The sequence below is a fragment of the Gopherus flavomarginatus genome, chromosome 13 (assembly GCF_025201925.1).
Source record: "Gopherus flavomarginatus isolate rGopFla2 chromosome 13, rGopFla2.mat.asm, whole genome shotgun sequence".
In the NCBI taxonomy this organism is placed as follows: Eukaryota; Metazoa; Chordata; order Testudines; family Testudinidae; genus Gopherus; species Gopherus flavomarginatus.
In genome coordinates this window covers 23,107,579-23,129,111 of record NC_066629.1, presented here as the reverse complement: position 1 = coordinate 23,129,111, position 21,533 = coordinate 23,107,579, and the positions used below count along the sequence as shown (strand labels likewise).

Genomic DNA, 21,533 nt, shown 5'->3' with positions numbered 1-21,533 from the left:
ACACCCTTAATAAAACCTATATTTATACATGTCAGAGTGCCTCTTCTGTCTCTGGGGGCCTGAAGGGCGTATGGGCCGGTGTGTAGGGGGTCTAGGCAGTGAATTTGTTTGCCAATGTGTACATGCCGCTCTGGGAATGTGTGTTTATGTGGGATGGGTGTGGGCACATGGTTTTGGGTTGTTAGACAAGCAGGCGTATGTTTATATGGGGGGGGTGCAGTTGTGTATTGTGTGTAGGGTCAGGGGTATGAGTGTGTGGAGTGTGTTGCTTTGTGTGTGGAGCTGCAGGTGCACGTGCTCTGAGTAGAGCTGTGAGCGTGTGCAGGGGTGTGAGTGTGGTGGTGAATGTTTGGGGCCGAGAGTGCGTGGGGATCATCTTGGCACTGTGCCTACCCAGGAGTGTGGCTGACGGAGAAGAAACCTGACTGCATGTGAAACAGATCCAGCATACGGCTGGGGGTTAACCCTGCTCTGCGGGGTCTAGATCAGATGCTGTTTAATGATCCAGCATTGTCTTCATTGTAGGGAGGGGGGAGGATGATTCCTACAGGCATTTCCCAGGGCAGGACGCAGGAGGCTCCCTCCTGTCCCTGGTAAGACCCAGGGGCTTCTCTTGTCCAGTTTACAAGCAGGTCTCCCAGTTATTCGTTGCCAGTGTAAGTAATTTAGGACACGAATTCTGCTCTCGCCCAGTGAAAACAGGCACATGAGAGAGTACGTACGACACGGCTGACACTGCTCCTGTTAGGGGAGACTGGGATGGGCATGTCTGGGAGCTGCCCCAGTCTTTTCCCCATAGCACTTCACCTGGGCCTGGGAGAGCAGGGCTCTCTCCCTAAGCCACTTCCTTCTGGGAGAGGTTGGGACTGGAGCACCTGGGAGCTTCCCCTGTCCAGTGCTCCACAGTGTTGTTGCAGTAACCACCATCTGTGCAAAGCCCGAGGCACTGGCAGGATTGGCTGTTGCATTTTTACCCTTCTCATTCAGCGCCTAGGCTGACAGGAAAAGCCAGAAAAGCTCTGAGTCACCTCCCAGGGCGAATCCTTCCCTAGAGACAGATGGTTCCTGGGTCCAAACCCCAAAAGATAGTTGTGCCTGTAATACCAAGGGAGGAAGTGGAGAATGACTCCACCCCACCCATCTTCCTGCTTGCTGGGAGCTGCTCCCTGCAGCTGCAAGAGCGGAACCACAGTCTGTAACAGGAGAGTTGTAAAATCCCTGCTAGGGCCTTTTCCCTGCTCTTTAGGTTTTGCCCCATAGCTGTGATGGTTGCTGTTTATGAATGGTTTTATCTTAGCTCCTAGCACCCATCGTAAGGGATCAGATCATCCCTCTGCTCGGTGCTGGGTGTACACGACAAAAAGATGGTCCCTACTTCAAACAGGACCTTCCAAACATAAAGATTGCCGAGAAGCCATATTTCCTGCCCCTTGGCCTGTCCCCCCACCTCCCCGAATCCACCACTGTCGTCGTCACTGCTCATTTTGTTAAGCATCTTAACAATTCACCAGCTCCAGAGGGCAGGAACCTTGCTTGTGTAGGTCTGTGAAGCCTAATGCACCCTCCTACGGTGCTGTGGTGATACCGATGATCGCTGTGGCCATGAGGAAATAGCAGGAGGGCCTCGCAGAGAGCTGGCCCTGCTGATCCGTGCAGACTCTCCAATTTATGCTTAATGGTGCCATATGATTTTGTGATATGCCACCAGCCTGCACAGCACAGGCATGTTAGTAAAGTTGTTTCAGCAAGTGCCTGAGCCTCATCCAGTGGCGTGAAACTGGCAGGCAATCAGAATCAGCCTCTCTGGCCCAGATCCTCCAAGGGATTTAGGTTCCTAACAGCCGTTGATTTCCATTGACTTTGAGGCTCTGGGCCTTTTTGCACAGGAGTAACTTTTGCAGTGCTAATGGAGCAGCTGTCTCTTGCTCTCTTCTCCCTCTCCTTCTCTGTGGTTTCACCATCCCAGCTTGTTTTTGGCAGCTTGCCCAGCTGTAGGGGCGGTGGGATGGGCCAGAGCTGCAGGAAGTTACAGCTGCAACAAAGCAGCCAGAGAGAAGCTGTCAGAGAGCGTACTAAAACCACGGAGAGGAAAGGGCACAGGGCAACATTTAACAGCTGCCAGGGACAGCAGAGATACAACGGCATGCAGTGACAGGTGGGGAAGAGCAATTCCAAATGGACCCAAGGCTGTGGGACTAATACACAGCAGCCGCCTGAGAAATCACTCTAGGTAACTTTTGACCTTCCAGAATCTCGTTTTTCCTTAGTCCCCATTATCTGAGCTGGCCTAGTCCCTGCTCCCGCTAGTCCCAGCACAGAGCGGCTCAGAAGCCAGAGCCCTGATTTCCTGCATCTGCGGCTTTCCCTGGTGCGCTGGGTTCTGAGCAAGGGGCTGGTTTTGAGCGGAAGTGACTGCTGTGTTTCTGCTCTGGTGGCGGGACCGTGCAAGACAGGATGAGCAGGAAGCTGGTTCGTCTCTCCTAGGCGATGACAGTGGGGTCTGTGGGGTTCATGGCAGCAGTGACCTCTGTGCTGATCCTCGTGGGGTTGCCCTGAGCAGAGGCTGCTGGAGAAAGTCCCCAAGCCGGTGGATCTGGGACATTGTTGACCCCGTTTGGGTTTCATCCCAAACATACCCCTCCCAGAGCAGCATCCCTGCTCAGCTGTTGATAGAACAGCCGGGACCCCCGGCAGTGGGCTTCACAGCACCCTGCCTTTAAATTCAGTGGGTCCACTGAGCTACAGGAGCATAGGGGACAGGAAAATGTGTCCGTGAGGTGGGCTTGGAGCACTGGCCTTGGAGTCTGGACTCCTGGGTTCTAGTCCCAGCTTTGCTAATAAGTGTCTAGTGGTTACCACAAGGGACTTGAAAGCCAGACTTTCTGGGTTCTATTTCAGCTTTGTTATGGGCCTGCTCTGTGCCTCAGTTTCCCCAGCAATAAAATTGGGATAATCAATGAGACAGACTCTCTTTCACCAAGGGCTCTGGGATGGATACATGAAAAGTATCCGGAAGGGCTAGGTGAGTCGTTACAGCTCTGGCCATGCTCAAGGGCATGGCACAGAGACTACGGAGCCCAGGGAGGTTCCATAAGCTTCCCTGGGACCAGAGTTTTCCTGTTGTTTGGTTTGGAAATTATCAGGGTGCTGGAAACACAAGCTAGATAGGATGCAATTCTGAGGCTGCGTCACCGACTCAGCAGCTGAGGATTCTAGCCCAGGTAATGACAGGTTGGGGAGGGAAGGACACCCTGCCAGCATGTCCCCTGTTAAACCTTCAGTGTCCTCCCTACATCTACCAGTGATCTAATGCCCTCAGACCCAGCCACAACCACAGTACCACCGCCAAACCCAGATGCAACGACTGACTCCTTTTCTCACACTGGGCAGGAGTCTCTTAAGTCTTGCAGCGCAGATGGAAAGGGACAGGGGCTGGCACCCCTCTCCCAATGGAGGCAATGCTCACAGCCTGCTGCCCTGGAGACAGTCAGATGTGGCCTGGAGCAGAGAGTGGTGCTAGTCAGTTGAGAGAGGATGAACCATGTGTTCCCTGGACACAAATGTTTTTCTGTTCCGGCTGCTCACACAGATTGTGGATTCAGCAATTGGCAGCAGCTGTCTGGGCTGGAAACAAGCTTGTTCTGCTTTAAATGTGACTCCTGCTCCAGTTACCCTTGCCTTAAAGATGCTAAATTCCTGCTGCATTCAACAGGTGTGCAGAGCAAGGTGCCCCATGACTGCTCGGTGGGGATCCATTCAGCCCTGACAAATGTAGATGGCAGTGGCACCCCCTCTCCCGACTGTTTTTGGCCCAGTCTCTCCAAGGCAGCCCCTGGCAGGGCGCTCCTGAGCGCTGCTCTCTGCAAGGCCTGACAGCAGCAGGCCAGCTTTCAGCTTGACAGCTGGAGTCTCTGGCCCCTGTTGCTTTAAGGGGAGGAGGCTACGGGTTTGCCCTGAGCTTGTGTCTTATTCTTCCAGCAGAGCAGCTAGCACAGGCTGCCAGGCCCAGTATGGAGGGCTTTGTGCTGGCTGCCACTACTGCACTGGAGAGAGACATGAATGCAGCAGGAGACAGTCTTCTCTCCATGCCAAGGTGGGGAGGGCACCCGGCAGTGGGGCCCCTGGGATCCATCTGGTAGAGAAGGAGTCACCGGCCTGTCCTTCCCCTGACTGCCACTGACAGGCCAAGGGGAAAAGCCTGTAACCACTCAGGTATTTGGAGGGGGGTGGGCATAAGGGGGAAGAGGATGGATCTTTCTTTCTCTCTAAGGCTACAGAGCTGCCAGCTCTCCCCATGTCAGTAAGACTCTCACTTTTGGTCTCTTTCTTAAAGCCCCCATCCCTGGAGTCATCTGATTGTGGGAGACTCTCTAAAGGGCACCAGCCCCAAAGTAAATGTGTAGCTTCTTGGCAGGGGAGAGAAGCCTGGCTCCCTAAGAAGGCAAAGAAAGACTCAGATGTCATTATTGAATAAGTAGTATGATCTTCAGGTGGGAAGGGTCTGACTCATGATTTTGAATGGGGGGGGGGCATGACACTGCTCCTTCACCTCCTCCTCTGCCTCTTTCTTCCCCCTCCCATAAATGAACTGAATGAGAACAGCTGCAGCCCCATGTTTGGGTGATTGGTTAAGAGCCATAGGTGCTTAGAACTATTCTTTTACCTCACACAGATACTCTCCTTTGCCTGTGACAAAAAACTCCCACCAGTACAGTGGGCTTGAGTCTCCTCTTACTCATACCAGTTCCCTCTGTGAATCCATTTAAACGAGTGTGAGAAAAGAGTCAGGCCCTAAAAGTGCAGTAAAGCTGCAGGACACCAGCTGATCGCTGCAGGGGTCAAGAATGGATCTCCCCAATGCGGCAGATAGGGTAGAGGACAGAGCAGATGGCCTGATACTATGGGTTTGTGTTGGAGGGAGCTGTACTGAGGGCACCTTTTCTGCTCCAAGATCTCTAATCTCTCTGTTTGGTGGGGAGGGCACTGTTTACCCTTGCTCCTTGGTGTGAGAACCCAAGGAGGAAGGGTGCATGAAGCAAGCTTTGGGATTCTGCTCATGCAAGATGATGCTGGTTCCTCAGCCCTCAAGTGTGTCCTGGAGTAGGCTGGGCTTCGATAGGCTAGCCCTCAGAGCACACAGCTCAGTGATAGGACTGAAGACCCCATCCTGTCCAGCTGGGGCACCACAGTGGGTGGTCTGCTTCCTCAAGTGATCACTGTCTGCATTTCATCTGAAGCAGGACCCTGTCATGCAGTGCCCAAGATGTCTGCCCCAGGTTGGGACCAGCTGGAGCAGGATCCAGGGACCCAAGCTGGGAGGCCTAGCGATTATGCGCATGCTGCTGTCACCCTGCTCTGCACCAGGTAAGCAGCTGTTAGAACTGGCTGAAGTGAGAAGCCTCTTACCTGGCTTCCCCCAATCTCTCTGGGATGAAATTCACAGCTCCCTGTTACTGCTGCAGGTGCAATTGATGGATTCTACATTCTGGGGCAGGGGGCTCAGGATGCCTGGGTTCTATTCCTGGCTCTGAGAGCGTGGGAGGGTCTAGAGACTACAGCAAGGGGCTGGGAGCCCAGTTCTACTCCTGGCGCTGCCCCAACTCACCTGGTGACCACGGCCAAGTCACAGCCACGTCCTATGTATGAATTCCCTACTGATGAAATTGCATTAAGACAAAAGCACTGTGGGCCTAAGGGAGGGTTCTGGGGGCTTGGGATGGCATCAGTTCTGCCTAGGCCCAGCTCACACTGCAGCCAGTCTGTGCTGCTTTATCAGAGGAGACTTGCTGGCCTACTTATGTCACGTCTAATTGCACGGTTACCGGCGGGGAGGTGATGTTCATGCGAAGTGTTTCCTTCTGGTTTACACAAAGGCAGTGCAGGGCAGGGGTCTGAGAGACAGACCTCCTGGGTTCTATTCCCAGCTGTGCCACTGACTCCCTGGGTGACCTTGGGCAAGTCACTCTACTACTTTGTGCCTCGGTTTCCCCATCTGTAAAATGGAGTTAATGATACTAACCTCCTTAGTGAAGTGCTTTGAGATCCGTGGATGGACAGTGCTAGAGAAGAGCTAAACGCTGGGGCAATAAGTGGAAAATCCAGTCCTACGTGGATGACTGCGAGGAGATAGTCCCATGTGCCCTAGCTCTGGCCCTGGACCAGGAGGCAGAGATCTCAGTGGGGAAATTTCCTGGCAGGACAGGCTGTACCGCTGCTTGGGACGAATTCCCCGCTTATGTGATGGGACACCCTCGACGCTTGCTCATAACTTAGTGCTTATAAAGAACCTGCTTTTTACAAGTGCTGAGCACCTGCAGCTACGGCTGGAGTCAGTAGGATCTGCACCAAAGCAGGCCCAGGGTGCTTCCCATCTGCAAAGATCGCATCCTGTATTAACAAGAGTGTTGTATGTAAGACACAAAGATCATTGTCCCACTCTGGTGAGACCCCAGCTGGAGTACCTGCGGCCAGTTCTAGGGGCCAGGCTTTAGGAAAGATGTGGAGAAATCAGAGAGAGTCCAGAGAAGAGCAACAAAAATGATCAAAGTTTGGAAAACCTGACCTCTGAGGATAGGCTGAAAGACTTGGGCATGTTTAGTCAAGAGAAGGCTGAGGGGGCACCTGATAAGTCTGCCAATATGTAAAAGGTTTTTGTGAAGAGGAGGGTGATCAGTTGTTCTCCTTGGCAGGACGACAAGGAATCAGCTGAGTTTGCAACAAGGGAGAGTTAGGTTGGACATTAGGGAAAACTTTCTGTCTCTCTAGGGATAGTTGAGCACTGGCACAGGTTACCTAGGGAGGTTGAGGAGTCCCTGTCATTGGCAGGTTTTAATTGCAGGTCAGACAAACACCTGTCAGGGATGGTCTAGGTTTACTTGGTCCTGCCTTAGCACAGGTGGTTGGACTAGCTGATCTCTCAAGGTCCCTTCCAGCCTGACACTTCTATGATTTCTGTGATATTAGCTAATCAATCCCTCAGCCCCCTGGGAGGGGGGGCATTGTCCCTCACAGGGATGCACAGACAGGGGAAATGCCAAGGCCACGGAGTAAGGCAGTGGCAGAGCCAGGATTTGAACGGTGGAGCTCCTGTCTCCCAAGCCTGTGCTCTGAACATGAGCCCAGGACTGTGCAGGCAGGTGTCTCCCTGGGGCTCAAATCCAGCATCGCTGCCTTAGCAACCTGTTCCCTGGCCATGCACAGATGCACACTACATGGAGCATGCTCCAGTCCAGGCCACGTGGATCCAGAACCCCATCAGAATGCTGGGGAAGGTGCCTGGCTGTCTGGGCCTCAGTTGCTGCTGGTGCAAGGCTCCTTCCTTCACCTTCTTGGCGTGCAGAGGAGGAAGGGCACTGAGGGGCAGCCAGTTCCCTGGGGAGGGGGATGGCAGGCGATGGGCATCATCCTGCATCTCTCTCAATCCTGCTCTCTCAGACCTCCTTTGTTCCTTCCTTCCAGGTGCCAGGAGCATCTTCATCCTTGGGAGGATGCTTCACCCAGCTGGCAGGCTGTGCTCCAAAATGTCCCTTCTCAGGTAGGGCCTGGAGCCCCTGCGCAGCTGACAGAGGCTTGAAGGAAAGGGGACCTAAGTGGAAGGGGTGGGGTGGCTAAGGCAGCTCCTCTCACATAAAGCGATTGGTCTAATTTGTCAGTGTGGGTGTTAAAGTTGATTGTGCTCCTACCCCAGGACGCATGGCTTTGGTGGGGGGACGAAGAGGGAGGCTGCTGAGGCCCTCTCAGCTGGGCTCTTACTGATCTTTCAGAAGGACTGACTCACTTGGGAGGCTGGGAACAGGCTATGGGGCCTGTCGCCTCTAGGCCACCCATTCAAACCCACCACAGCTGATGACTGAAGGTTATGTGCAGGGAGCTGTTCAGCATAGAAAAGAGACAACTGAGGGGGGAGATGATTGAGATCTATGAAATCATGACGGGGGTGGAGAAAGTGCATAAGGAAGTGTTGTTGTTTACTCCTTCACATAACACAAGCAGGGGGTCACCCAATGCAATTCATAGGCAGCAGGTTTAAAAGAACAAGGAAGGACTACTTCCCACAACGCACAGTCAGCCTGTGGAACTCGTTGCCAGGGGATGTTGTGCAGGCCAATAGTATAACTGGGTTCAAAAAAGTACTAGATAAGTTCATGGAGGGTAGGTTCATCAATGGCTAGTAGCCAAGATGGTCAGGGATGCAACCCCATGCTCTGAGTGTCCCTAAACCTCTGATTGCCAGAAGTTGCGCGTGGATGACAGGGGATGGTTCACTCGATAATTGCCCTGTTCTGCTCATCCCCTCTAAAGCATCTGGCCCCAGCCACTGTTGGAGACAGGATACTGGGCTAGATGGGCCATTGGGCTGACCCAGTCTGGCCATTCTTATATAAGGTGGCTTGTTGCTATTTGGTGGCCCTTGTGAAATGAGTTTGGCCTCAGCAGCCCAGTTCCCACTGGACAAGTTTCCATATAACAAACACCCCCACCCCTTGTTCTCTGGCTCAGAGGAGAGGTCAAAGGTGAGTGCAGACTGTACTCCTGCATGAGTCCCTTGATGGCAGATCTGAAGCAGATGGGTTGGGGGATGCTTTCCTGGCTCCTGCTGGAACCAGACCTGGTCTCAGGATAAAGTGGGCATGTTTTGCAGCTCAGAATTCAAACAAGGAAGGGGCGGGGGAGTTCTTTGGGCTTGAGTTGGAAGGAGCAGGTCTTGGTTTGTTTCCTCAGGTTCCCCATTTCCCACAATGCCCTTGGAGCCGCCATGGGTCCCACTGCAGTTGTGCTTTCCCCAGTTCTGTTTGCACCGCTGTGTTTGCACACACGCTGCTCCTCTCCGTCATTTCGGAAGCGTTTTGTCAATGGCAGGAAGGCAGTTTCCATGTGGCCGGGGCTGAGAGGTTGGCGGGTGAGCTAACCATGTCTTCGGCTGGGCAGTCCAGGTTCACTCAAGCTGCAGCCTGCCCCAGCTCTGGGCCATTGGGACAGATGCTGCTGTCCCACTCTGGTATTTGCTGTCTCAACAGTTCCTTGCCACTGCTTTGCAGGAGCTTTGCTCGCTACCAAGGAGGATTTCAGGAGAGTGCGTCTCAGCCGAGCTCCACCCGGCCTGGCCAGATGACCCTGAGGAATGTGGCCTCTTCCGGTAAGACCCCGTGCTGCTGCCGTGCTGCTGGAGCCCTTCTCAGAGGAGCACTGCTGAGGTGGTGGGGTGTGCTCGGGACTGGGAGTCAGGTGAGCAGGCTGGGATGCAGTTACTGACCCGGGCGAGGTGCAGTGGTCAGAAAAGGAGAAGGGAGTCAGGACTCCTGGGTTCTATTCCCTGTTCTGTCGCTGACTCACTGCAGGGCCCTGGGGCTAGTGGGCTCCTCACTCTGTGTGAAACAGGGAGGGTCAACCTGCCCCTCCAACCCTTCGTAGTGTGCTGCGGGGGGGTCTTTGGATGGGGAAATGCTACCTCTGTACAAAGCAATATTAAAGGCACCTTATTGGCAGGTCAGGTTGGGCTGTGGGGAGTGGAGAGTGGACAGCACCAGCCCTGGAGCCCCTGGATGGCAGAGCACAGTGCTATGACACCCTGCTGGTGCATGAGCGCTGCTCCAATACAGGAACTAAGGGGGGAGCTAGCTGGTTCTGGAGGTTCCTGGGCTTTGTTAGTGCTTGGAGTAGCCGGTGCCTGGGACTGCCCTGAGGGACTTGAGTACTGGAGGGGCTCCTGCAATTTGAAAACTTGAGACAACCTTTTCCCCTCCCCTGTTTGTGACCATCTCTGTACTCCCCACTACTCCTCAGATGCCATCCAGAAGCACCGGAAGAGCCTGTCTGTCTGGTTCAGCCACCAGCCCAATGAGGAGAGGCAGTTTGGCCCGTCCTTTTCACTGGACACCATCCACGTGGACCCGGTCATCAGGGAGAGCTCCCTGGAGGAGATCTTGAAGCCCTCCCCTGACCTGACCATCCTGAACCAGCTCCAGTCCCCTTGCAGCCGGACCATCAGCCTCCAGAACCTGTTCGACGCGGATGCCTGTGGGCAGCAGGTGAAGAACGTGGTGCTGTATGGCACGGTGGGCACAGGGAAAAGCACCCTCATCAAAAAGATGGTGGTGGACTGGTGCCACGGGCGCCTGCCCCGGTTCGAGTTGGTCATCCCCTTCTCCTGTGAGGACTTGTCGCAGAGCAACGTGCCTATCTCGCTACGACGCCTCATCACCAAAAAGTACCTGCACCTCAAGAACGTGGTGCCACTGCTGGGCTCCGCCAACCTCAAGATGCTCATCATCCTCAACGGCATGGAGCGGCTCAACTTGGACTTCCGGCTGTCTGGCACCGAGCTGTGCTGCGACCCCAGTGAGGCCGTGCCTCCCTCTGCCATTGTGGTCAACCTGCTGAGGAAGTACCTGCTGCCAGAGGTTGGTATCCCTCCCCACCTGGTGCTGTGAGCCTGTGGGGGGGCTGCGGGTAGAAACGGGGATCCCTGAAGCATTGCCCCAAACCCAGTCCTTGGTGTGGCCTCTACCGGCCCTGACTGGCTGGTAAAAGGTACAGCAAGGAGCTTCCCCACACCCCTGTGCTGAAAGGACACCCCCGCCCTGCAGCCCTTAGGAGGGAGAAGGGTGTCCAGTCTCCGTGGCTCATTCAGTCTTTGGCCTCTCTGCACAGGCTGGGAACAAAGAGGCTGATCAGTGCCAGCCGGGAGGGTGGTTTCTTTGACAGCCTACAATTATTGGTGTAACATCTGCCCATGGCACATAGCAAATGCGACCCCAGGGTGGTTCCTGACCCGAAGAACAGACAGCCTAAATGGAAGGTGGCAACTCCAGAAGGCTTGGGGGAATGGATGTCGGCGGAGGGGTGAGGCAAGAAAATGGAGGGGGTTGCTAAGGTGGCAAGACATGCCCCATGCTAGTGCCACTGCTTCTTACCTGTTGTGCCCTCAGTATGGGCTGCGACTTGTGGAAGTCCATCAGCCAGACTGAGATCCCCCAAATTCCCTTCACACCCACCCTCAGGTAGCAATGATGTTAAATCACTGCTGTCCTGGGCTGGATGTGAACCAGCAGCCTTGAGGTCATCATCACCTTAATCCCATCCAGTCCTTGCCCTTCCTCCTCAACTGATTTCGTCATATAGGGCCTAACCCAATGCAGTCTGACCCCAGTGAGAGGTTTTCCATTGAGGTCAGTAGGCTCTGGATCAGGCCAGTAATGGTTTGACAGAGAAAGAGAGGGACTACATTAAATCCTAGCTCTGTTCATCTGGTTGCAGGCCAGCATCATTGTCACCACGCGCCCGTCTGCCGTGCGCCGGATCCCCAGCAAGTACGTGGGCCGCTACGCCGAGATCTGCGGCTTCTCCAACACCAACCTCCAGAAGCAGTATTTCCAGATGCGCCTGAGTCAGCCCGGCTGCGACGTCAGCGGGAGCAGCAGCAACTCAGACGAGCGGGACAATCTGGTGGAGATGCTCTCGAGGAATCTGGAGCGCCACAACCAGATTGCGGCTGCTTGCTTCCTGCCCTCTTACTGCTGGCTGGTCTGCACCACCCTGCACTTCCTCTACTTCACCAAGTCGGTGCCTCCCAGCCAGACCCTGACAGGCATCTACACCAGCTTCCTGCGGCTCAACTTCAGCGGGGAGATCCTGGACAGCACCGACCCCACCAACGTCTCCATGATGAAATACGTGGCCAAGACGGTGGGCAAACTGGCCCACGAGGGAGTGATGTCCCGCCAGACCAGTTTCTCGGATGAAGACCTGCAGAAGTGCTTTGAGGTGGAGATGAAGACGGAGGGTGAGCTTAACCTCCTCAACGTCTTCCGCACTGACGTCTTCCGCTTCTTTCTCACGCCCTGCGTCCAGACGGGCAAGGAGCACACCTTCGTCTTCACCATCCCTGCCATGCAGGAGTACCTGGCAGCCCTCTATGTGGTGCTGGGCGAGAAGAAGACCCTGACGCAGCGGGTGGGGAAGGAGGTGTCCGAGGTCATCAGCAAGGTAAGCGAGGATGTGACTCTGGTGCTGAGCATCGTCTCCAAAGTCCTGCCCCTGCGCATCCTGCCGCTGCTCTTTGGCCTACTCAAGATGTTCCCCCGCTTTTTCAACCGGCTCAGTGGCAAGGACCGCGACACCATCGCCCGCACCATGGCGGTGGAGATGTTCAAGGAGGAGGACTACTTCAATGACGATGTGCTAGACCAGATAAACTCCAGCATTTTGGGGGTGGAGGGCCCCCTGCACCACCCTGACGAGGCCCCGGATGATGAAGTCTTTGAGCTCTTCCCTATCTTCATGGGTGGGCTCCTGTCGCGCCGCAACCGGGCCCTCCTGGAGCAGCTTGGCTGCTCCATCAAGAACCTGGCAGCCTTTGAGATTGCCAACGCTATGAAGAAGACCATGATCAGGAACAGCCGCAAGTGGCTGCCCCCGTCTGAGCTGATGGACTACTTCGTTTTCCTGCATGAATTCCAGAATGAGCGCTTCACGGCTGAGGCCATCCGCTCCCTCAGGGCGATCAACCTCTCCTCCATCAAGATGACCCCACTCAAGTGCTCCATCCTGGCATCTGTCATGGGCACCACCAGCCATGAGGTGGAGGAGCTTAACCTGAGCTCATGCCATCTTGATGTTAGCAGCCTGCAGACTCTCTTCCCTGTCCTGCTGCGATGCCGAAAGCTCCAGTGAGTGCCTCCTTCTCTGATTTGGCCCGGTGTCTAAGTTATCCATTTAAATCTGTGGATGCCTTGATTGTACTCCCATCGGCAGTTTGCCTGGAGCCTGAGTGCTGCATACAATGGTGTAAACCAGTGGTTCTCAAATGGTGGGTCAGGAACCCAAAGTGGGTCACGACCGTGTTTTAATGGGGTCACCCGGGGTGGCGTTAGACTTGCTAGGGCCTGGGGCTGAAGTCAAAAGTCTGAGCCCCATGGTCCAGGGATGAAACTCCCAAGCTTCAGTTTCACACTCCTGCAGGGGGACAGAGCTCGGGCTGCGGCTTTGGGCCGCCCTGCCTGGGGCAGAGGGTTCGGGTTTCGGTCCCCCTTCCCGGGATCGTGTAGTAATTTTTGTTGATAGAAAGGGGTCGTGATGCAATCAAGTTTGAGAAACGCTGGTGTAAACAGTTGCTGCCTTTGTCTGTTTTAGATACAAAGATACAGACCATGGAGACTATAAGTCAGTGTATGATGCTCCTTAATCTAAGCAGCCATGCTAGATTATTGCATGCTGGGACTAGTAGTTTCAATGGATAGTAACTCTTTATAGACAATGGGTCCTTTATAGGACTCTGTGGGCTGCCGTTTGGCTGTTCTTTGAACCCTGCTTGGCATCAAGGCTCTTCTAGTGGTTTTCATCTCCACGTTTCAGCTGTCAGTTCCCAAACCCCGGTTGCTTTCCAAGTCCCTTGCTTTTGTGTTGTTCTAACTAAAGGCACCAGAAATCCATTCAAGTCATTTTTAGATTATATTGCCAGCTCTGCTAACTTTTTATTAAACAAGCAGAGCAGGGAGAGAGGGAGAAAACCCTGATGTAAAGTAAAATCTGATGGGCAAATGGCTAAGATGATCAGAGTATATTAGTCCCACTGTCTCACTTGGTACCAGAGCAATAACATAAGAATGGCCAGACTGAGTCAGACCAAAGGTCCTCTAGCCCAGTATCCTGTCTTCCGACCATGACTAATGCCAGGTGCACCACAGAGGGAATGAACAGCACAGGTAATCATCAAATGATCCATTCCCTGTATGATATATTCCATCTCTACTCCGTGCAGAGTCTTTGGTACATCCCTCTAATTGTTTCCCCCTCCGTGAATCCTGTCTGGCTGCAGAAAAGGTGGAATCTAGAGCTGGAAAAGACCTATCTAGTCCAGGTCCTGGCCAGTTGCACGATACTCTGCGTGTCACTTTGCTTCTTTTTTGTCCTGGTCTTGTTTTTAAATATGCCTGGTATTGCAATCTCACCTTCTACCAGAAGACGGCAAGCTGCAATCAGGAAAGAAAGAGAGGAAAGAAAATATAGAGGGACTGAAAAAATGTCCCATCCCTTTGGCCAGAGAAAAATCAATACAAAGACAATCTGGGAGGGAATCCATGGTGGAGCCTTCTCTCTCTCTCTCTCTCTCTCTCTCTCTCCTCCAACATCTGAATTTCCCATCCTGCCGGAGACTGTTCTCCCATGTACATGTCTCTGGGATTCTGTCCGAGAGCTCAAGTTGTTTAGTCTTCTGGGTGCTACTGCCCCACTTCTGGTCTGTGCATGAAAATGGGGAGCATTTTCTCCCTGTTTGGGAGAAAATACTGTATTATCTTCCAGGCAGAGGTGATGGCTGCCTTATGGCTGATCCATACTCGGTGGGCCTGCCAGGAGTAATACTGAGCCTTTACACAGACACTAATTGGGGTGGGAAGGTCAGTGTTGTTAATACTGATGAGGAAATGACTCACTCAAGGCTGCTTAGTAGTAGAGCAGGGAACAACCCCAAGAGTCCAGGTCTGTGCTTCTGGCCACAAGACGCAGGCCGCCTCTCCCATTGGGTTGCCTCAGGAGAGACCTCATTCCTTGTGGTTCTCACTTCCTAGTTCTGGGGAGTCTGGCAGGCTAGGAGAGGTGGAGGGGGTGTTAGTGGGTGTGAGTCACTGCAATACAGGCCTTCCACATAGGGCAGTAACCTCTACTCTGCCCTCTAGGGCCAGAGTGCTGGGGAGGAGGTAGGTGTTGGGCCCCATAACATGGAGGGTTGACTGCTGCTACTGACCTTTTGCTCTTGCCCTGTCTCAGTTTGCAGCTCAACAGCTTGGGCCCTGAAGCCTGCAGGGAGATCCGGGACCTGCTGCTGCACGACAAATGTGTGGTGAGCATCCTGCGGTGAGTGTGCTCAGGAAACCCAGAGCCTGTTCCCCAGAGCAGAACTCTTTCGGAGACCTACCCCAGCCGGTGTGGTCACTTCCTTAGTGTGTTAGTCTGACCTGTGACCCTGGCTTTCTGGATCTCCTGGTCAGGGGTTCAAGTCCCATATTGGGCCCCGCTGTTACTGGCCTGAGTCTGGGGGATCCTGGGGAGGGGAGGTATTAGAGGGTAAACATATGGCTGAGAGGAAAGGTTGTGGGCAGAGTCTGCTGGTTGTTACTTTGGCCCTTATTAAGCAGGCTCTACACTCAGCTCAGGGCCAGCTGAAGCTACTGGCCCCCATGGTCTGTATATTGGGCAGGATCCTTTAAAGGGCTGTCAGAGGTGCCTGAACCAGCTTGGACCTAGCTCTGCCAATAGGGACTGGATCAAGATGGTTTTCTGGGCACCTGGCTATGGAGCCAATATCTGGTGTGCTCCATCATCTTTCTGTTTTCCCTTTCGCATTCTCTGCTGCATCCCTTCCCCTCTCGGCTCTGCACCCCTGCTCAGCCTGTGGGTCTCTCTAGCACTGGTTCAGGCAGATCTGAAGCTCCCTGCAGCACCATGGCAGGGCTGAGGGGAGCTGATTGCCAGGCCAAAGCCGTGTGGGACTGCAGAATGCTGCCTGACTCAGATATCTTTCCTATGTTGCTGCAGGATGGTGGTGTCAGTTCTATGTGATGGGTGAGGGGATTATGAGGGAAATATATCCAGAGCTGAGGAAGGCGTTTGAGGGAAGAGTAGGGGGCGATTTCCTGTTAAGCAGGAGCACAGAAAGGAACCTGTGACATGCCCCCGCCAAGGCTGTGATAAAGGGAAAGCTAGGACTAGCTGAAAATTTTCTGTCAAATCTGTTTTTCAACGGCAAACTGGGTTTTCAGCTAGATGAAGTATTTCGCAAAAAGTGTCTACTTTCCGTAGAAAATTATAGTGATTTGCTTTTTAACCGAACAATCATGTCTCGAAACCCCAAAATATTTCCAATTTTGACATGCTGCTGTGGTGCCTCATGGCCGCTGTAGTTCAGTTGGTTCATGTCTTCATTCTTGTCTATGCACCAGGCTCCTCAGCTTGACTACATCTACCATGATGCACCATGGCCAGGGACTCCCATGAAGTACCACCTCCCCCTCCAAAAAGGGCAACCATACTGCATCATGGGAGATGTAGTCCAACCAGGGAGCCCAGCTTATAGTGGAAAATGGAAGCACGAGGCACCTGAACTACAACTCCCATGAAGCACTGCAGCAGCATTTCCAAATTGAAATATTTTGGTAATCAAATTTCTGCCCAAAATCAAAAAATTTCCAATGAAAACTTATACAAAACTTTTAAAAAAAAATGCTGAAATTATCTACCCCCCTCTCTTTTTTCAACTAGCTCTAAAGGGGACAAGCTATTCTCTCCCTAGAGTCTTTTGTTATCCCATGTCCTGCAGCACTAAGGCATGAGCAGTAAACACCTCTGGCTGCTTCCTCTCCCTCTGTGACCTTCCTGTGTTGTTTTCAGGCTCTCGGACAACCCCGTGACAGAGCAGGGGGCCAAGTACTTGGCTGAGGCCATCGCAGGTAACCGCTCCCTGACACACCTGTCCCTGCTGCACACCTCCTTGGGGAACCAAGGTTTGGAAGTGATCACTCAGCACCTGGCCCAGAACCAGCACCTGAAGGAGCTCGACGTGGGCTACAATTCGGTGACGGATGAGGCAGCCCTAGGGCTGGTGGAGGTGGCTAAGAGGCATGCGACACTGAAGGAAGTGCAGTGAGTCCCCAAGCCCCTTCCCCTCCCCATACAGCCTGGTCAATGCCTTCCCTGCCCTATCCATGACCCCAGATGAGGGAGCCACAGCTCAGGCATCCAGCCTGGCATCCCTTTATGGGCACCAGTTTCCCTCATTGGCAGCGTTCCCAGCCCATGAGACCTGGCCCCTCTCCCTCTAGGAGCTACCCCTGCCCCATATTGGCTTCTTGCTGTGGCTGCTCTAGCAGCCTCTCTGACTACTGCCCCTTGTCAATGGCAGCTGAGCTTGTCATTCATTGTCCAACCCCTCATGGTGGTAAGAGTCCTTGTCTCTCATTGGTCACTGTGCCTCCACTCATCTCTCATAGGCCACTGCTCCCCTGAGCCATCACTCATGCTTCTCTCTGATTGGTCGCTGTGCCTGTGCTTTGCTTTAGTGGCTTCTGTCCCATATGGCTGCATGAGTCCTTGTCCCTCATTGGTCACTGCCTTGTCCTATGTATGCTCCCATGCTTGTCTCTCATTGGCTACTGCATCATGTGGCTGCTTGAGGCCTTGTGCCTCACTGGACACCGTTCATCCACTCATTTCCCACGGGCCGTGGCTCTTCTTTGAGCCTGCTCTCATTGGATACTGCCCTTTGGGGCTGCTCCTGTCCTTTCATTTCATTGGTCACTTCCCCCCATGCTCCTTTCTCATTGATCACCAAGGGATGCCTGGTGCACCCCTAACCCTGCTTCTCCCTTCCCCAGCCTGTATTTCAATGACATCAGTGATGAAGGCAAGCGAGCACTGCATGCACTGCGCAGAGACCGCGACGGCGTCCAGGTGCTGGTGTTCCTTACAGTGGGCACTGACGTCTCCGACTACTGGGCCTTCATCCTGAGCGTAGTGAAGAAGAACCTGCCCAACTGGGACCGCGAGCGGGTCCAGCAGCACCTCAGCCTGCTGCTGCAGGACCTGGAGTGCAGCCGCCGGCAGACCAGCAACCCCTGGAAGAAAGCCAAGTTTCTGCGGGTGGAGAACGAGGTCAAGAAGATGCTGGTTAAAATCCAGCAGGGAACCCTCTAACACAGCCCCCCCTCACCTCTCCCCATGGGTCTGCACCAGCAGGATGGGAGAATGCAATGGACATAAGGGCTTAACAGGGTCTGAGGGAATCACTCTGTTAACCATTTCCACCACCGCCATTCCAAGAGCAGGGCTCGCTTGTGTGGCTGGGGACACCAGGGAAATGAAGCTGAAGAGTCTCTGCTGGGAGCAGAGAGTTACTTGCAGCATTACAGAGTGTGAGGGTCTGGGCGGGAGAAGCCCCAGTGCCGGGACAGCAGGAGGCACTGTTTTAGGCCTAGAGGGAGGTGTGTTGGCAATGCTGGGCAGTAGAAAAGGAGGAGGTGGGGTCTGGTCAGAGCAGCTGGTCAGAGTGGGACGGGGAAGCTTGCACAGCACTGTTCCTGGCTTTAGATGGCACCATCGCTCCCTCACTTGTATCCCATCTTCACAGCCACAGCCACACGTACCTCAGGGACACACCCAGTTCACTGGGCTATTTCCCAAGCAGCTCCTGGCCTCCCTTCCTGGAGTGCACTGAGGCCATGAACGCTGCACTCTCATCTGCTGTCTGAGCCATACCCAAGTAGAACTGCAGCGAAAGCATCGGCAAGAGCCTGGAGCCACCTGGGGAAAGAGCCACGGGGCATTGCCCCTTAGGAGCAGCCCCGTGCCTCCGCCTGGGAACCATCTGCCATTCCCAGACAGCAAGCGGCCATTGCCAAGGCTGGTGAGACCCCGGCTCTGTTCCAAGGGAGAGGGGATGGCAGCCTGAACACCACAAGGGCTGAGAATGGTGCAGCCATTGGTCATGTCAAGAACAGGACAGGGTTGCTTGGTAGCAATGGAGGCAAGACTCTTAAGGGCACCAGAGGGGGCTGAGAGCCAGTGATCAATCAAGGACCTGAGTCTCCTGGACCTTGTGGAGCCATTTCTTCTAGGGCTCAGTGGCTGCCGACTGCTCCCATTCTGATCTGGGAGCATTTGACGCCCACCGTGCGCTGGTGTGAATGACGGTGCTGGGGAATCGGGGGCCCTGGGAGTCCATCCTGGGAGGGAGGGTTGTGTGGATTGGGACAGCGTGAGGCCCAACGTTGTGGGGAGCGACTGAAGGGCGGAGCAGCTCTAGGGGTTGTTCCCAGTATTGGATGCTGTTGTGCAGTTCTATGTATCATTGAAACTAAACCACTTTTCTTTCCACGAACGTGAGATGTTACCAAACTGGTCTGTTCTTCTGTGGCCAGAGCCTTCCCAAACCCATGCTACATCTCTCATGCCATCTGCCTGGGGAGTGCTACCTGCTCCCATCCCTGTGGTACTTCTGTACAGGGAGGGGCACATTTCCTTGGCACTTCATGGGCTGGTTGGGGACAAGGAGAGGGGCTTGGAGATTGGCCATAGCCAGGCTATGTGGGCATGGTGTGGGGAAGCAATCCAGGGATGAGGAAGGGACCCACCTCATGGCCCGTTGGTAGCAGAGAAGGATCGGGGGTTGCAGGGCCTTAACCTGGTGAAGCAGCTTCGGGCACGGGGCCACTTGGGGGTTGGCTTTGTGGCTGGCCTGGCTGCCTCAGCTGGGTTGTGGAGTGGACCGTGGAGCCTTTCCCCTCCAGGGTCCCTTCTCCACACTGGCCTGGGACCACAGTGACTAGAGTAATTCCTCTGGACAGCTGTCTGGTGTCCGGTGTGAACTGGGTCAGGGGGTGCTGATCCATAGAACCCACCAACCACCATTGACCACCTCAGCAGAGGGCAAGGATTGAATGGGCCATGGAGACTGAGAGAGAAGCCTGAACTAGGCAGCCCGGATTCCCAGCTTCTCTTTATGTCCTGAGGAGGGTGTGTGTTTTAATAGTTGGAACTGGGAGCCTGATCTCCTGGGTTCCATTCCCAGCTCCGCCACTGACTTGCTGCGTGACCTTGGCCAAGTCCATTCACCCCATGGCCCCCTACTGCTGGGCTGGCTGAGGTGTGACCTGGAGGGGTCAGCGGAGGGGAGCTGTTCCCTCTTGCTGAGACTCATGGGTGCAGGGGAAGACTCCTGCCTTGTTTAAATATTAAACCAGTGCAGTCTTGGAGGAGGCGGGGACACCAGCTTCACCTGCCACTTCACGCTGTACCTTGCACCGTCGCCACAGCCATGAAGCAAAAGCAAGGTAAGGAGCTGAGGCTTATGGCTGGGGTGGGAAGCAGCAGGGGGAGAAGGGGGTTGATTCTGAGGAACCTGCCCACCACCCCCCGCACCTCCCAACACACAACCAAGGACCTGTGGCTTTCTTCACAGACCTCTGGTGGGGGTGGGTGGCTGCAAGGATTCTTGGGGGTCCTGGTGACATCCGGAGAGACAGATGACTCATCATTTGGGGGTTCTAGGTAGCCCCCCCAGTTCCATGGGATTGTGGGTTCTCTAGGGCTGGCTCTCTCGGGCTGGTATTTTGGGGGCTTAGGGCATTTTCCCTGAGGAATTACTCTCTGCCCTTGTCCCTAAACCCCATTGCCCTCTTGTCCTGCCTCCCGCAAAGGCCCAGACCTGACCCCTACTGACCCTGAGAACAGTGTGTCCCTGGCTATGAGCACCACAGCTCAGGCCTTGTTTCATTCCTTCCTTGCTTCCCGGCCAGCTTCCTGCAGCAGCAGGCCAGGGTGGGCGGGGTAGTAAGTACCCAGTTAAGTGGAGGTGAAGGCTGTGAGATGCGTTCTGCTGCTCAGAAATGCAGAGGTAAGTGCCACTGGCTAGAACAGGTCCAGACTGCACCCCCAGAGCTGCCTCCCTGCTGGTTGGACTCCTTGCACTGAGCCTCAGTTAGCCAGGGAGCAATGGCAGCACTTCAGCTATTTCTTGGGGCGGGATCAGCGGGTCAAATTCCAGTCACTGACAGCCCCTCCACCTGCAGATGCTCCAGATCTCCTGTATCCCCTCTCTTCCCCACACAGTGCGTGAGCCAGGGCTGCCAGAAGTCACGTTCTTGGCAGGCTCCCCTCTGCTATGCCATACGGGAACAGAGGAGTAATATCTGATGCTACAGGGGAAGGCCGTACAGCACCCTCTGCCCCTCTATCTGGACAATCTGGTTGGAGGGGTGGCCCAGTCAAATTTCAGTGACGTTGAGATGTCACAATTGGAGCAATGCTGACTAAGTTGAGAGGAACGCTGCTTAACCCCCTCTCCCCCGCTGGCTCCATGGCCTATGCAACTTTGAGCAAATACAAAAACCTTGCAAGAGGTGGGAGGGAAGTGTTCACACATGCCCCTGACTCCCTTCCCCCCGCCATCTCCTGCGCGCACAGCTGGCTCCACAGCAGAGAGCTGCTGCTTAGGAGGCTGTGGTCCTCCAAAATGCATCTGATTCATTGATCCCAACTTAGGGTTCCTGCTCCCCCCATCCCCATTTCACCTGGTGCTTGTGCCTCCCCAGGGCATCCACATCACACGAGCAAGAAGCAGGCAGGAGGGTGCACAAGGACAAGGCTCCCTCCCTTCCTGACAAGCCCAGGAACTGGCGTCCACCTGAAATGGGCGCTGGGTCCAGCCTGTGGGAAAGGAGGCACCTGAGCTGTGTTTGTGCCCATCTAATCTGGGCTCTGCTTACAGCCCCTGGAAGGGGACTAGCCATAAGAGGCTGAGTTGGTGTCCCTGTGGGGCCCTTCCTTGGTGAGTGCATGGCAGTGTCTTGGGGCATGTGCTGGAGCAGGGTCTGCTAGCCCCAGGCAGGGGGTGGGCATGTGAATGCAGCCCAGGCGAGGGAAATGTCATGGCTACTAGAGAGACCGTCTGACCTCAGAGCCTTTTCTTCTGCAGGACTTGAGGATACCAAGGAGCTAACCCTGTAAGTGCTGAGCTACTCCTGTACACTTGGGTATTGCTG

At 54.5% G+C, this 21,533-nt stretch overlaps 2 protein-coding genes across 10 annotated transcripts in view; both read left to right on the top strand.

Moving 5' to 3' along the window:
* The first annotated feature begins 2,053 nt into the window (after positions 1-2,053).
* Positions 2,054-19,183, top strand: NLRX1 (NLR family member X1). 7 transcript variants are annotated; one of them, XM_050922048.1, is made up of 9 exons: positions 2,054-2,230; positions 5,238-5,364; positions 7,459-7,534; positions 9,039-9,136; positions 9,784-10,400; positions 11,257-12,668; positions 14,767-14,853; positions 16,387-16,638; positions 17,370-19,183. In XM_050922048.1, exons 2-9 carry the CDS (start codon positions 5,250-5,252, stop codon positions 17,686-17,688), a joined length of 2,976 nt encoding a protein of 991 aa, XP_050778005.1. In that variant the 5' UTR covers positions 2,054-2,230; positions 5,238-5,249; the 3' UTR covers positions 17,689-19,183. The 7 variants fall into 7 exon arrangements, with proteins under 7 accessions (XP_050778005.1, XP_050778003.1, XP_050778000.1 ...); XM_050922046.1 differs by having other exon boundaries at positions 2,054-2,155; positions 5,241-5,364; positions 9,018-9,136; positions 17,370-19,181; XM_050922043.1 differs by having other exon boundaries at positions 5,241-5,364; positions 9,018-9,136; positions 17,370-19,181.
* Positions 19,184-19,320: 137 nt separating this feature from the next.
* NHERF4 (NHERF family PDZ scaffold protein 4) overlaps positions 19,321-21,533 on the top strand; it is a 24,436-nt gene continuing 22,223 nt past the window's right edge. For 2 of the 3 annotated variants that reach the window (XM_050922059.1, XM_050922061.1), the window contains exon 1: positions 19,321-21,494. In XM_050922059.1, coding sequence (XP_050778016.1) covers positions 21,415-21,494 — 80 coding nt within the window. In that variant the 5' untranslated portion in view covers positions 19,321-21,414. The remainder of the gene's footprint in view (positions 21,495-21,533) is intronic. The other variant, XM_050922060.1, reaches the window with a different exon arrangement.